Source organism: Echiichthys vipera (assembly GCF_963691815.1).
Source record: "Echiichthys vipera genome assembly, chromosome: 10".
NCBI classification, from domain to species: domain Eukaryota; kingdom Metazoa; phylum Chordata; class Actinopteri; order Perciformes; family Trachinidae; genus Echiichthys; species Echiichthys vipera.
The window spans coordinates 15,724,867-15,741,559 of record NC_139835.1 but is presented as its reverse complement, the minus strand read 5'-3'; the positions used below and the strand labels follow the sequence as shown (position 1 = coordinate 15,741,559).

At 40.3% G+C, this 16,693-nt stretch overlaps 1 protein-coding gene across 1 annotated transcript in view; it reads left to right on the top strand.

Moving 5' to 3' along the window:
- Positions 1-60: 60 nt before the first annotated feature.
- ptprna (protein tyrosine phosphatase receptor type Na) overlaps positions 61-16,693 on the top strand; it is a gene marked incomplete at its 3' end in the record, with an annotated part of 22,563 nt that continues 5,930 nt past the window's right edge. Inside the window, exons 1-14 of the mRNA XM_083921925.1 lie at positions 61-178; positions 3,776-3,826; positions 8,988-9,098; positions 9,693-9,810; positions 9,977-10,124; positions 10,455-10,650; positions 10,838-10,978; positions 11,153-11,278; positions 11,863-11,897; positions 11,984-12,249; positions 12,518-12,604; positions 12,886-12,965; positions 13,210-13,274; positions 15,591-15,800. Of these exons, the coding sequence (XP_083778051.1) occupies positions 103-178; positions 3,776-3,826; positions 8,988-9,098; positions 9,693-9,810; positions 9,977-10,124; positions 10,455-10,650; positions 10,838-10,978; positions 11,153-11,278; positions 11,863-11,897; positions 11,984-12,249; positions 12,518-12,604; positions 12,886-12,965; positions 13,210-13,274; positions 15,591-15,800 (1,710 nt within the window). The 5' untranslated portion in view covers positions 61-102. The remainder of the gene's footprint in view (positions 179-3,775; positions 3,827-8,987; positions 9,099-9,692; positions 9,811-9,976; positions 10,125-10,454; positions 10,651-10,837; positions 10,979-11,152; positions 11,279-11,862; positions 11,898-11,983; positions 12,250-12,517; positions 12,605-12,885; positions 12,966-13,209; positions 13,275-15,590; positions 15,801-16,693) is intronic.

The following is a 16,693-nucleotide window of genomic DNA, read 5'->3' as shown; positions in this document are numbered from 1 at the left end:
TGATGGGGATTTAAAAGAGGTGCCTAAGCAAAGGGACTCCGCATCTTTCCTTTTTTTTTTTTTTGCATCTCCTCCTCCGCTGCTGGGAGGCTTCAGGGGATCATGCAACACATGAAGCCATGGCGAGCTCTGCTCCTTTTGACCGTGCTGTGCCAACCAGGAATCTCGGATAAATATGGTAAGAGATTGACTGTCATAAAACCACGTCCCTGTCCCGGTAATATCCCCACAGGTACACGGTGTATCTTTTGCTGATGACTTCACGGTGATCGCATCTGACTGTGGGATACTTTCTCCCCTGTGCCTGCGCTATCACGGTCCTGCTCTAATTCAACAGAGACTACATTTAGGGATATATGTATTTTGTGTCATTCTTCTAAAATGAACTGTAAATGATTTGCTGTATAGATGGGCTTTGTGGTTAAATGTAGAAGCCGATGAGATTACACAGAGGCAGAGAGGAGATGGGGGATGCAAAGAGTGATAAGGAAGAGAAAATCTGAGTCTAGTAAGTGTTTTATTTCTTTTCGTTGGAGAGTCATGTCATGCCACTAACACTCCTTACAGGGTAATTGGCTTTATGTTATCAAATGTAGACTTTTCTGCAGAGAAGGGAGTATGCAGTAGGAAAGCCACTAAATTCAGTTGTTGGGGAGACATGACTAAGACTAATATACTGCAGGCCTACATGATAACAAAAAGTAGAGAAAAGCAGAATTATGTTTATGAAGAAAAATAAAGTTGTCACTAAATTGTACACGCTTGCATTTGCATGTATTCTACATTGAACAAAAATATATAAAGGAAACAAATGAAGTCAAATTGAAATGGCTATGAAACAAGCAGTGAAAGCTGTTATCATATTATTATTTTTGACAGCGGCAGCAGTAGTGGTTTCAGCTTGACTAATTCATATTGATGAGAGCTGGTGATTTTTTTTTTCCTTCCCGTAGGTCGGTGCATTAATTCATTTGGCATAATTTGTGATTGATACAATGATGCAATAAATTAATTGTTACACCCCCTTATAGGGCTTTCTCAAAAGATAGGCTGTATTGCTTTTTCCCCCAAGTTTTTTTTGTTTGCTGTCTCTCTGACAGCTGTAGGTGCAGATTTGTGAAGTATGGGGTGGATTCAGTGAGTGATTCAGACTGAAAGGTCAAACGTCATTTTCTCTGACAAAAACAAAAAGTTAGCATGGTTTTATTTCAGAATTATCATATTAGTCCAGTCATCCAAATGTAATGCATTAATATATTTAGAAACAATTTATTTCATTTTATTTCAGCCATCTAATTGAGTTCATTGTACTAGAAAAATTTGAACGACATATTTCCAATGACTGTCAAATGTGTCTGATGTATTGTCATTTTGTTAAAACTATAATTTTGGACGCCATGGACACACTTGCAATGTATACAATTTGTAAAAACAAGCACAATTTGTACATGAAATGCTGGTAGAATGCTGGCATTTCTGTTCTGTTTGCCATTAATAATCATACATGTTTGAGAAAACCAAGGATAGATTAAAATAGCACTATGAAGGAAAAACAATGAACAATGGGCAGCTCAGTAGGAAGCCATCCTCCGAGCATCTGAGATTTCAGCACCATGGAGAGAAACCAGTTGCTTCCCTTTGTCTATTCATCCATTAGCGTCTCTTTGCTTCCATCTCTATTCTTTCATGCATCTATCCATCTGTTCATTTGATTAGCTATCCATCCATATGTCTGACTTTCCGTCCTCACACATCTATGATGTTTATGTTAGAGCTGACTACCTGCAGCCAGTCGTTTCCTTAAGGGCGGATGTTCTGTTATGACAAACATATATAATAAGTCAGGTTACCCCTTAAATTCCTCACCAACCTTATGAAATTCATTGGAACGTTTATTCAATTTCACCGTGCTATGGTGCACATTTTTCTGTTTTGAATGAATATAATTGTTCTCACAAAAACAATCATTGTTGTTGCTGTCAGCCTGCCTGTTGGTCTTGGGAGGATGCTTGTAATGTAATGTTAACTACTTCATCAAATTTGCATTTACCAAATCAGAGTGTACAGGAAATTAAAAAGGATCGAATAAAATCACGTGACATTTCTTTCTTTGTTTTAGCTCAATGCTTTATTGGCCCAACACTACCAGATGTTCTTTTCTCTACAACCAATTAGTGCTTGATGACTCAGATTGGCACAACATCTTGTCAACATTGTGTCAGCCCATCTCCAAATCCCTGTGTGTTGAAATTATTCAGAAACAATTATTTTAGCTACACATGGAGGTTAAATTAACCATCCACAGATTGTAGAGCCCATGTCTTTGGGATAATGGGCATGTTGTTTTTGCAAACGGCATCTAGACATTCTAGACACTCTAGGTGTCTGTCTGTGTGTGTGTGTGTGTGTGTGTGTGTGTGTGTGTGTGTGTGTGTGTGTGTGTGTGTGTGTGTGTGTGTGTGTGTGTGTGTGTGTGTGTGTGTGTGTGTGTGTGTGTGTGTGTGTGTGTGTGTCTTTAAAGAAAGTAGAGGTGAGTCACTAAAACTGCTGTTTGTTTCTGCGTCACTTCATCTAAAGGTAAAAGAAATAGTTCTCAATCTTCCCTTTCCATGTTCAAACATATTCAATAGAAATCAAAATAAAAAAAAAATAAAGTCCTGCAACAGTCAATTAATTAACTGAGATTTAATGAGTTTTTTTTCTGGTGCAGGATATATATCCTCCACACCAGACTCTCCATCTATAAAAAACAAACCATACATCAAAAACATTACTAATAATATAGAAAATAAAACAACAACTACCGTAAAAATATGAAAAATATATGCCTAAATTCTAGAATATTAGAACACAAAAATATACCATTTAAATATCCACCCATTCCACATTTAATTTGGAATAATACATCTGTCATTTCCTTACATACTCTACAGAGATTTCATACCATTTATTCTTGTTGCAAACAGGGACAAAAAGAGATTTTCTCGTGGGAAGCAGCGTCTTGAGCTGTGACGTAAAAGAGAAAGACACCTCAAATAAGTCATGCATATTCTGCTGTGTTACGTCCCTATCTATCGTCAGCCACCTGCTGTTTCCCACGTTGCAATTACTCCCCAAGGTCTTACTCACCTCCCTAAAATAAGAATTGGAGGAATAGCTAAAAATGAAATGCAAAGGAACTAACCAAAGATACTGCTGAAAACACTGTTCAATTACAAACCACTTAACAAATCAGCATAACCATGCCCAAAGCCCCAAAATACTAACAAAACAAAACGAGATTTTAACTTCCACAAAATGCAGAACAGAGTTTTATCTACAGTCAAGCTTATCAAATACATGTGTCGAAACAACTGATGTTTGACATGTAGTACATGTTGAGGTTGTCTGTGCAGCAGCAAAATTGTCGAAGTGAAAATAAGATGATTTTGTATTTCAAGGTTTTCATAAGTTGCTGGTTTTTATGTTAATGAATGACACCAATGAGGATTGAGGGGGCTTTTAAAATGTCCTTGTGCAATTATATGAAAGTCTTATGAATGATAAGTGCAGTGTAGGTTAGCTTTGACAATGGTAGCGTTTAAACATGAAAGACAGGGTGCACGTGTAGTACATTTGAAGCTCATTACAAGGAGTAAGTCATGGTTGAGTTCATGTAACTGTGTCTCATTTCAATCCTCTTAATGTGAGTTAAAGCTGTTGTTGCCATGGAAATTGCTGTGAAAGATGTTTACTCTGAGCACCTGTTGGCTCCCTTTTTGTCATTCTACTTCAGGTTGCCTGTTTGAGAGAAAACTGTGCACACGGGACCAGTTATGCTCCGATGGTGAGTACAGCACACACACACACACACACACACACACGATATCAAACATAATCTTGAGCTTGAACTCTAAACTTTAAGGACTACTTCTTTAATCCTTTCTGTACCTCTACAGCATATTCGATTATTAACCTTGCAGCTGGATACACACTGTACGTCACTGTGTGAAAGTAAAACACACACACAAGTCAAGGATTTTTCCTTGCTCAGCCCCATGTGTCTCTCTCTCACTGTCACCTGGCCCTCTCCCTTTCCTCATCTTTATCTAAGCCCCTCCCCCGCTCTGCTGTCTCCGTGGCAACACTGACATCATTGTGAGGTCAACACCCCCACAGTTGTTGTGGCGATACTGTGATGAGTCACTGACGCACACTTACGCACTTCTCTGTGGAAATGGCACTTACGCACACGCACAGCCATTGGACGGAATACAAAATGGATCAGCGTACTTGCAGCTCTACTTTCAGGAGCAGAAGCAGGGCTGTATTTATGCACATCTCTGGGTCTGAGAGAAAGATAATGAATGCTCAAATGTTTTTAGTCTTGATTGGTTTAAATGACTGTTGTTCTGTATCTCTGACTCCGTCTCTGCAAGAGTCTACAATGCAAAATAAGCTGAACACTATCTGTCTGTTAGACAACAAAAAATACTAACTGGCCTATTTATCTCTCTCTCTCTATATATATATATATATATATATAGAGAGAGAGAGAGAGAGAGAGAGAGAGAGAGATCAAAATTAGAGAACAAATTATTAATACTACTACTTATTCCGAAATATTGTTATTTTTTATTGTTCAGATTTTGATAGAATGTCAGCTATACCACTGCTGTACAAGAGTGATGTTTTTAAATAATCAAGACACTTTATAACCTTTTTTTGTGAAAAAACAGTGAGCAAAATTAGACAACAGTAACCACTGTGTCAGAAGAGTAGATTTAAACAATGTTTTCTTCAGGCTATAGGATTGAAAAATGAACAGGAAGTGTAGTGACCTTTGCTTTGAATGACTGTAGCACATCTACGCCCACAGGACATCACCAGTTTCTCACACTTCTTTGGTTTGATCTTGGTCCATTCTTCTTACAGTCTCTTCCACAGTTTGGTAACCGTAGTGGATTTCTTAGCCAAGGATTTCCCAGAGATTCTCTATTGGGTTTAGATCTGGACTTAGTTTCAAGGAACTCCTTAACCTGTTTTGTGGTGTGATGTGGCATTGTCTTGCATGAAAACTGCGATCTGATAGGGAGAAAATTGCAGTGAAGGTATTGCATGTTGCTGAAGGAGGTTCACATAAACATTTGCATTCACCCTGCCATGTAGCTGAACAAGAAGACCAACTCCTGCTGCAGAAAACATCCCCCCAAACCCGAACCACAGATCCTTGCCCTGCTCTGCACTGAACTGGCGAGAAACTCCAGCTGCAGTGTTGAACCGATTCTGCATAATCCTGTCCTCTTTTGCACTTGTTTTACGTGGATGTTTGTGCCAGATTAACACCAATAACTTGGAGGTATCTGAAAGTGTTCTCTAATTTTGCTCACTGTCTTTTTTCACAAAATAAAGGTTGTTGTTGAAGTGCCTTCGTTATTTAAAAAACAAAACATGGTAGTACAGCAGTGGTGTAGCCACACCAGCTATTCTATCACATTCAGAACAGTAAAAAATAACAGTATTTCAGAATAAATCAAGTATTAATAATAATAATAAATTTAGATCTCCAGTGTATCTTATCCAAATGATTAATACCTTCTGTCTGTGTTCAGTAGAGTCCCTTTGAATCAAGTATTGTACTCCACAATGCATCACTGACTGTCTGTAAATAAAATATTTGACTTGGTAAATTACATATTTCACATCAAGGTGAAATATTCAAACAAACAAACATGTAACAATAGCTGAAATGCTTGCTGCTCCAGTTCCAAACGCTTTAACGTCGGTTATTAATGTTTCAGACCTTGCAAATTCAGTGGTAATTATGTTAAAGAGCTCAATCTGATGGCTTTATTGCTGCAACTTTTTGGGATGCAGTGTTGTTTGCTGAATTACCAGGAGCTGAATGGAAGTATCAATATCACTTTCATCTTCCTCTGTTGAGTGTTGTGAACACTGATTTGGTACAGTAACTTCTGCCAAAAAAATGAGTATGCCTATTACCTGAAACTGAACAAAGTTATTTGAGTTAATGTTTATCTTAAATGTCTAAGTTATTTTCTTTCGGCTGGCCCACTTCCTGCCACTGGTGATAAGGGAGATGGATTGCGTCCTGTGTGTCTTGGTGTGCTAAATTGAATGCATCACATCAGTTGTTTATTTGTGTCTGTGACAGGATGTGTGGCTGGTCCTCTTAGTATAGCTTCATGCCAGGAAGATTAGAAATTATTCAGACTGATACAGTTACACAGTTTCTATACATTTGGTAGAAATAGTGGCGTGTGCTGTCTTTCTCAGTTTCCATCAATCTCAAAGACAGTTAGAGGTGGAGGTGTTTGTTGTTTGCGGCCATTTATACATGGACCAAAGTCCCATTTATGTTGTTAATGAAGTTAGTTACCTGTAAGCCTGTAGAGTCTGTAAGGGTGTGCGGCCTGTGTAAAATAGAAATGGGTCATACTTTATCACTTGAGTTCTATGTGCACAAGTGTAGCACCCTGTTCTAACAACCAAGATGAAAAAAAGAGGCTACGTCACCAAAGAAGAATTTCAGCACTTTATGTAGTAGTAAAATCTGGTCTGCAATTGCCATGAGGCTCAATAGGTAGCACACTATAGGAAGAGAAGAAGAAATGGCCCAAGTGCACCCAAAGAGCACCTGAGCGGAAACCATCACTTTAATTCCAGCAACATCTGCTGAAACCCTCCAACAGCACAGCTCCAGTTCCACTGCGCATGTGTCATACCACCGAAGTGCCGCTATCTTTGTTTGGTGTCCTAGCCTCCTTCCATAGCCTTGCTGTCAACCAGCTGCTCCTTGTGCTGACTTGGTGGACACTTGGTATCAGAATAGTCCACTAGGGAAGGTTTGGTGGGTCTGCACACGCTAATTTTAGTGTGGTGCTCCACACAAATGAATGGACAAGCCTGTGAGATCATCAGTAGGTTGGTGTTGTGTGGTATATTGATACCACATGATCTTAATTCTTTAATTGATTTCCACTGGGAAATCAATTAAAGAATAAAGATCATTAATAAACACTAGAATGTAGCACCAATGATTGTCATCACAATTAATTAATTCATTCATTCATCTTCAACTGCTTGTCCCTGTCGGTCGCGGGGGCTGGAGCCGATCCCATTAATTATTATTATTATTATGTAACTGGAGCAAAACGTTGCATTTCTTCCATGTGATAGATGTCCCCTGTCCAATGCTAAATAGCACTGTATGCCCCCTGCACAAAAGTGATATCTACAGAAATAACTCGAGCTCCGGAAATAGTCCCAATCCAATCAAACCATGCAGTTGGCTGCCTTCTCTCCATTCATCTTCTATTCTTCCCCCTCATGTTCTCATCTCTCTGTCATCAGCCAGTTTGCCACCAGGGATAAGAGCTACAATAATTCTGCTCTGCAGTCATTGCCAGGATACAATATCCTGTGTCATATCACATCAGATACATCATCTATCTGTAATTTCACATCTTACACATCAACTATTTGTAATTACCTCCACCAAGGAGGATATGTTTTCGGCTCAGTGTGTCTGTCTGTGAGTTTGTTTGTCCGTCAACAGGATTACAGAAAAAACTGCTGGCCCTGCTGCATTTGTTCATGTGTCACAATAATTGGAAATGTTTTTCCCGACCGAGAAACTTCCCACTGCGTTAACTTGGTGAGATAGAACATGTCTTTTCTCAGAGTGCCCTTCTAGTTTGATTATGGGTGTCACTGACTGGGATGGAAAATAGTGAAGGGATGGTGCACAAGTTTATCTGCATATCTAGTCGATATTCTGTATCTGTTGTCAGACTAAGGATCAGTTTGAAAGTATCAAAACTCTAACACAAAGCAGTGCACCTGATTACATACACAACCACCTATAAGAACTTAACTACTCAAAAGAGAAATAAAGTAAAAACCTGTATCGAGTGGCAATAAAACAAGCTGTGCTGTTTCATAAGCATTCTGTGGCTATATAAAGACATTAGTCATCACTAATCTGTTCAGTATAACAATTCACCGTTTCACTCTTGAAGGTTGGGTTGTGTTAGGTGTAGTGAAAGACTGTGGTGACTCATCAGTGCGCCAGATAACACATAGTCTGCCCTGCTTTTGCTTTATTCCCATCACATCACTGTCTGTTGATGTAATGGTGATGGAATTTCAATACTGAACACTCAGGAGTTGGTCAGGAGGACTTTTCTAGTATGAACCGCTTGATCCCCTGGTCCCAGACACTTTTCTTTTTGTCCAAAAAGGATTGTAATTTTTATGTTTTAGAAGGGATGGACCATGGAGAGCACGTGCCTCACAGTGATGTATCAGCTTGTTTCTCGCTGAAGGGTGGATGCAGGAAATTGCATTGGCCAAGGTTGACATAATGTACAAAATTATTTATGTAGTGCAGATGGTCTAAATATTGATTCATTTATGATCATAATATAAGACCTGAGAATACTGAGCAATTGCTATCATTAGTACTGTTACCATGAGGCTGCTTGCAGGGTTAGCAACTATTTCAAAGGAAATGTTCTAAAGCACACACTCTGACGTTGGCAGAACCTCATCAAAAGCAGTGAGAAGCAGTGTAAGTGTGTGGGGTGTACTTCAAAACTATGACTCACTGCTGTGGGCTAATGTGGTGTGGGCTACATAGGAATTATGGATATTATTACAAAGTACTGTACTGTAGCTCAAGGACAGCTTCTCAGAAATATCTGTGGTAAAATGTTAAGCTGCAAAATAAAAAAACTTTTATTAATTCTTTTTTTTGTTATCAGAGATGACTTTGTTCTATTCAAGCGTCCCAGTAAGCTACGAGTCAGCATTCACAATACCTGGACACTGAAACTGATGAAGCAGCTAAATGCCATTAATTAAGCCATCACTGATACGATTATTAGCACTGGATTTTAAGCCGGAAGTCACTGTATTAAAAATGAATCTCAAAGACTACTGGTAAAATAAGGGTTAAAAATGTTTTGCATGTGTGTTCATTCCAGACGGGCTCTTTGGTCAGTGTCATAGCTCGAAGCAGGACCTGGTCCAGTACCAGGTGTCAGTTCCTGTTCTGAAGAGGATGCAGGAAGTCCTCAAACAGCTCATGCTACAAGGTAAGGTGACACATGAAAATCATGGCTAGCATTCTTTCACAGCGTGAAAACTGTTACTTGTGTGTGTCTCCTTTGGAGGTAATTTAACAGTTTTTATAGGAATTACATTCTAAAATCTGTCTACATCATTGTGCCTTTAATTTGAATTTCAGTCTAATTAAAGGCAACACTTTCACCATCTTAGTTTCGCGTGTAAGCATGCTAGCACTAAATACAAATTAGCACAGTACAATGCAGTGTATGGGCAGAAACCCAGAACTTCAATGCAACCACTTAAAGAAACAGTATTGATTTCAGACATTCTGTCTCTCGCCCTCCACACACACACACACACACACACAAACACACACACACACACACACACACACACACACACACACACACACACACACACACACACACACACACACACACACACACACACACACACACACACACACACACACACACACACACACACACACACACACACACACACACACACACACACACACACTCACACACACACACACACACACACACACACACACACACACTTCAGTCTTGCACTCTCACTCCCAGCTGCTTTAATTGCTCTGTGTGTTTGTGTTTCAGGTCTTTCCTGGCAAGACGATATCACCCAGTATATTTTATCAAAGGAGCTAAAGAGAGTACCTCATACCACCCACCCCTCAAAGCCAACCTCGTCTTCCTCCTCCTCTTATTCATCTCAGTAAGTACTCTACAGTTACAATGATATCCAGCGACAGATGTGTTGCACAAAAGGGTGGAGTCAGAGCCATCCATTTACTGTATTTCCCTCTGGACTTATTCCTTTATCCTTGTCAACCCACGTGTATCCATCCTAATCTTGTCTTTCTTTCTCTCCGGGTTGCCAGGTCAAAACAGAACATCCCCCACCACCACAGTTCTAAGACGGGCTCCGCACCTTCTGGTGGTAACTATGTGGACTACATGATTGTCGAGCCACCTCAGTCCCCGCTACGCATGCAGACAGCCTCCGTGGACCCGTACACATACCACCAGGTACATGTACACACACACACTCACACTCACACACACACACACACACACACACACACACACACACACACACACACATTATTAGTGTCTAAAAGCAGGTGTGTCAACTAAGTTCACAGGTCTGAACTCATACAACAATAATACATACATCATAATCTAGAATTAAACACACTGTATATCATCCTAGAACATTACAATAATGGGAAACACATCAGAAACCTGAATTAAAAGATAATTATAGAATCTGAGGGGAAATACTGTATAAGGACTATGAAAGATACACACACGCATGGACACAGTATTAAATCAGTTAAATTCTGCTCCTAATTCCAGCATAGATACCAAGATGACGTCGAGAGATCCCTCTTAGGGGCAGGAGGCGGTTATGCCCGCCCCTCTTCAAGGTCCCAGGCCAATCAAAGAGAGCGAGAGCGTGACAGGCAGGTGCTGCAGGAAGCCTTGTCTCTGTACCTGGCGTCTGCGCAGCCTTCTTATCGCCACAGAGGAGCCGCGGCCATGGCTCCTGCAGGTTCACAGGAATTTCATTTTTTCAAAATAAAACACAAAAGAAAAAAAGCTGTTCAGGAAGGATGAAAACATTCAAGTAAATTTTTAGTCCAGCCAAAAAAAAAAATGTCAAAGGAGCTTTTTGTTATCAAACAGCAACATAATCCACATTAAACCTAAACAGCTCTCTTTACTATCATAACACGCAGGTCTGCCTTATTATGAGGACCTGGATCTACCAGTGGACTATGTGGAAGACTACACCCTAGAGGAGATACTTGGTACTGCTGGCCGACAACAAACAATGCAAAATAAAAAAGTTCCTCAGGACATCAGCACTGGAAATAATGGTGAGGAAAAGAACCTTCACACTCTATAACATAATTTCTTTACATCAAATATAAAGAAATTATTTAACAGATTTAAAATATGTGTGTACATACACAGTGGCCATGCATATACAGAACATCCTTCGTGTGTCTAAATTAGACAATGATAATGCTAATCTTGTTATCCTGTGTTAGATGGCCTTCTCCAGAGGATGTCAGGAGTCCTGCAGAGGTACGGTGTTGACCCCAGAGAGCTCAGTCAAGAGCAGCTGTACAAGCTTGCCCTCATTCTGCAGCTGATGCAGGCCCAAGAGAAAACAGGTAGTCTTTCAGTTCAAAATCTGCAGCCTATTACTTCTTAAAATGACTATTATACCATATGATTTTATTCTATCAACCATTTTGTACCAGTAAAGCAAGTGTTTTTCTTTTTTAAAAATGTGGAGATCTAAGTTTGAAATAAAATCTTATAAATATCCCAAATAGAACATCTTGATAGCTGACACTCTAGTGCAGGGTTTGGAAACCTTTTTGATAATAAGTGCCATTTTTTAGTGTGCGATATCAACATTAAGCCTGCCATCAACTACCACGCCAGCTCATGCAGTGCCAATCACAGACAGAGTAGGGCTGGTCTTTGCAGAATGCAGACGGGGGGCGGGGGGGGAAACTACTGCAAATAAAGACTGTGCACCTAAATAATGGCTGTGAAAATGGTCATTTGGCATGCCGATTTTCATTTCCAAAAAGAAAAAATACTCTTTTGCACACGTATTGCTAGTGTGCCATTGGTTAGGAGGATGCTAGCCCCCGCTCTAGTAGATGGGAATAACAGACTGCTGAAATTGAATTGTGTTGTACTGTAGTATTTGTTTAAAAACATCTGTTTGTCTGTCTTAACACAGATCCAATAGAGAAAGACCTCATCAGCCTCAAGCAGGTACGTCAGCAACCATTGTCAGCATTGTTCACAAACAGCAATCATACACTTTTACAACTGACAGGCCTTCTGTCATTCCCCATTAGATGCAGCTGTTAAAAACAGACAGTGTGTCCAATAAGCCTGAGAAGCCTGCCCCTGTTGCTGGTCCCCCTGATACCCGTCCAGCCCCCTCCTCAGCCTCAGTCCCGGCTACACCTCCGGCCAAGAGCGCTAGCCTCCACCCTACTGCCTCCCAGCCGCCGCAGACCGCTCCTACAGAAGCTGGACAAGGCTTGAAGGAGCAGAGACCGCCACTGATTGAGGGAACAGGAGCCAAGGAGGAGTATGGGTACATTGTTACCAACCAGAGGTCAGAACTCTCTTTAAATTCTTCTGTTTATTTTACATAAACTACTAATACATTAAGCACATCTCTTCCTGTGAGGCCAATAATTATTGAAAGGAAAAAAAATACTTGCTCTGAGTGTGTATAACAAATCCCGTCATGCCCAAGGCTGTCATGATGTGGCAATAGGGAGAAATCCCTGTATTCCAAACCAGTTAAGAGCAGCAAATATAACATTTATGAAACTTGATGTTTATAAGAATTTATAAGGAACAATGTTTTTCATTCATAGTCCTCTGGGTTTATATGAGGGGGTAAAGCTGTTGGAGCTACTGGCTGAGAAGATACACCTGACAACCAGCAGCTTCATCAACCTCAGGTAACACCTCCGTGTGTGTGTGTGTGTGTGTGTGTGTGTGTGTGTGTGTGTGTGTGTGTGTGTGTGTGTGTGTGTGTGTGTGTGTGTGTGTGTGTGTGTGTGTGTGTGTGTGTACGTGTACGTGTGCATGTGTGTGTGTGTGTGTGTGTGTGTGTGTGTGTGTGTGTGTGTGTGTGTGTGAGCGAGTTGTGAATTTTTACATTTTTACTGTAAACAATAAGAATATTTTTCCCAGTTTTGGAGCATCCAACATGTGTGTCTCTGTGGCTTTGTGTTGCCAGTGTGGTTGGCCCTGCACTGACGTTCCGTATCCGCCAGAATGAACACAACATGACAGCTGCAGAGGTGGCTGCTAAAGCTGGTGAGACACACTTACTGTACAACAAGCTACACCCACACACACACACACACACACACACAGACACACACACACACACACACACACACACACACAATCATGAAGTGAAAAGTATGTGGGACCTTCAGCCTCTTTACATGGAGCCACCTGTTGCACCCTTTTGCTTTAATCTTTTCCCCTGCATCCCAATATTCACATGTTTTTCTTACATCATTAATACAATGTTTTGTTTTTTTCACCCCTACAGTATCTGAAAAGAACTTCCTGGAGTCTAAGACAGGCCTGAAGATTGTACAGACTGGTGTGGGAGAGGTACTTGATACACACATCCTCACAAACTCACTTACATGTAGCATCTGAGGGAAATTTGATACCGCTGGAACCCCTTCTATCAGTAACATGGAGCAGTTGTCAAGGTAACAGAGATATAATCACTTCTCTGTTTTCCTTACCATTTAACTTAAATTCATTCATGTATGCACCCGAACCCGACAGATGCTTAGACTTGCTAGTGTCAAATTAGAGACTCCCCACAGACCACCAGCATGAATCTACCTTACTTTATTTTTCACTGTCTTTTGTGCTCGGTGGCTTAATTCTGTATCTTATGCCAGGGATGTTAAATGTTCTGCATCAGGACATATCACTGGTACTGTTAAATGGTTGCTTGTGAAACGGTTCATATACATAGCTAGGTGTGTTAGTGTGGGGCAAACAAGTACAAATTGGCTGACACATGACGCACAGGATTAAGGACTGATTCAGTAATGGTGTGTTTGGAAAATTTGAGTATATATTTAGTGTTGCTCAGTTGGAATACAATCAAAAGAAGGTGTTGAAGGAAAAAATGTTTTAATTATTTTTTTTAATGACTTTATGATCACAAGCCCTGTCCTGTATAGAAACGGGATTCCAGCCACCATTCCAAGCATAGTGAATGAATCCTGTTGATATTTCTCAGGGATCTGTAGTACTGCCCTGGCCGTATGCTGACATGATGTGGTCATGATGGCATTTGCGGAGCATGAGAAACATTTTGATGTTTAATTTGAGATTTAGTACCTCAAAGAACAAGAACCATTTTTCAGAATAGCTCATTATCTTAAAATGATAATTTAGTATATTTTGAGAAGGTTTCTAATTATTTTAAGATACTGAGTCATTATTTTGGGGTACTGCGTCGTTATCTCAAGGAAGTCTCTTGTAAAGGAGATTTTAAATTGTAAGGAGGCTTTTCCTGGTTAAATCAATTCTAAATAAATGATAATGACTTAGAGGATCTTTTTGTTCATCAAAACTGCTCCATAGTACTGTACTATGTACTGCAGCACAGACAAAGACAGTACATCCATCTCAGATATAGAGCTAGTTTTCCATCCACCACAGTATTTGCAGTGCTGTCATATTGTGTGTGGGCGTTTGACTGTGTTTGTAAACCCCTGTGAATGTGTGCCACCCGGAGGGCAAGTGGCCAGAACAAATCAGCGAGTCTACGCTTCATAACAGCCGTCATTTCACTTGTTGCCATGGTGCTTCATGCCATGGTGCCCCCCCCCCCCCCCCCCCACACTGTGGCTCCCTGATCCCAGGTGCTATGGCAACAGTCACAGGTGTCATTAACCTCATTAGTTGCTGTTCACACAAACAGCCTGATTCCTGGCCTCTGAATCATTGCCCCTGCATCACACACATACACACACACACACACACACACACACACACACACACACACACACACAAAGACACACACACACACACACACACACACACACACACACACACACACATACACACACACAAGCACACCCATACTGATTGAATTCAAGGCTGCAGATAATATTGTAATTGTTATGCCAGTATATCAATGGGACATACTATGTATTCTGGTTAATTCATTCAAAAAAGTAATTATTTTCCCTTTAGAATTTTTAGAATTTATGTTGCTTTAAACATACAACACTTTAAATGTATAGTAGTGAATGTTATAACACACGTTTATCCATCTTTTTTTGTGTTCAGGTCTTCATTTGCTTCTGTTTAGGTTTACTTGTGATTTACTCTTAATAAATGTAAATGTAAATCTCAAGGCTTTTTTTGTGAACAGGAGCGTGGTGATTCAGTGATACTGTGTGTGTGTGTGTGTGTGTGTGTGTGTGTGTGTGTGTGTGTGTGTGTGTGTGTGTGTGTGTGTGTGTGTGTGTGTGTGTGCGTGCGTGCGTGCGTGCGTGTGTGTTTTCTTGAATTATTTTGTATTTGGCAGTATAGTGAGGACTGAAAGATAAAAAAAGGATGTCACACTGCTGTTTTTTTAATGGGTTCTTGGTTTATGACTTCTCAGACCTTTGTCTTTAAAACTCACCATCATCCTCTCACTAAGCACACCTTGCTGTCATGTACTGTTATATAGAAACAAATTTGTTGTTCAAATGAAACGAGTGACCTTTAAATTCCAGTGATGAGGAAAGATTCCCCAGGGTAGCTTATCTTGAGTTGACTACTCTCAAAGGGCGAGATCTGCATGTCAACAAATGATGCTAGCTCTTTGGTGAGATAATAATGTTTTATTTGTGTTCCTTCCCCCATGACCATATCTTACTCACCGCTCTTTATGGTGTCTTTTTTCCCCAGAGGACAGATGTGCGGGGTCTCCCACAGGTAACCAGGGTTTCCCAGGGCTCCAGTGGTACAGTCATCACCCTTGTTTCCATGGCAGTCGTAGGAGGTGTGCTGGTATTGGCCATGGTCTTAGCTTGTCTCAGGCACCATTCGCAGCAAGTGGCCAATGGCAAGCTTGGTCTTGGCCCAGAGGGAGGGGCAGAAACACACTTTGACTACCAGGTAAGGCAGCATAAGGAGATTCAGGACTGATGAAAGGCCATTTTATATAATTCCCCAGAGGTGGTGTTTGTTTGTTTGTTTGTTTGTTTGATGTTTATTTGTTTTTACCTCAATGTCAATGTCTCAATGGTATAATGAATTGGAAAAGTGTAAGAAACCCTAATCCTAACCCTAACCCTGATCGAAGGGCAATACATGTGTGAATTTACACTTGTATTCAGTTATAGTAATGAAGAAATGTGTCTAAGATCAGGCAGAAGAATGACTTTAGTTATACATGATGTGCTTAGAATGTTAATGACATGCAATAAATAAAGCATACCCATATTAATGCTGAAACACACACTTAATAATCAGAAAGTAGTCATCAGATTATACAGTAGCTGATTATTAAAGGTCCTGTATTGTAAAAGGTGAGATATCATGTCATGTTTTTTTATTATGAGGCAGGTTGAGGTGCTATATAAATACTGTGAAAGAATCAACGTGCTCTAACCACAGTGAAATTCACACAGTCCGTATTCAGAAACTGTTTTAAACAAGCCGTCAGGACTTCTTACGGTTGTGATGTCACAACCGAGAGCACAGATGCATAAGATGCTTTTTGGAGGGGGGATTAAGTGGAGTTAATGGTATTGTTGTTGCCCCTGTTGTTGTCACAAAAAACATCTAGATATGGATCGCTTTTGGTTTTCACAGGACACACTACATTTGTTAACAAGCTGCATGATGGAGACAGTGAAAACATATTTTCTGTCTGTTGTTCATATGGACAAGTAGATTGAGTTATTCAGGCTCCCCATTCACTTGATGAAGTTACTTGTTCAGCTACCGCTGGTACCCTAGCTGCTGTTCAAAGCAAGACTGTAGGAATCTTAAATTCTTAAATTGAA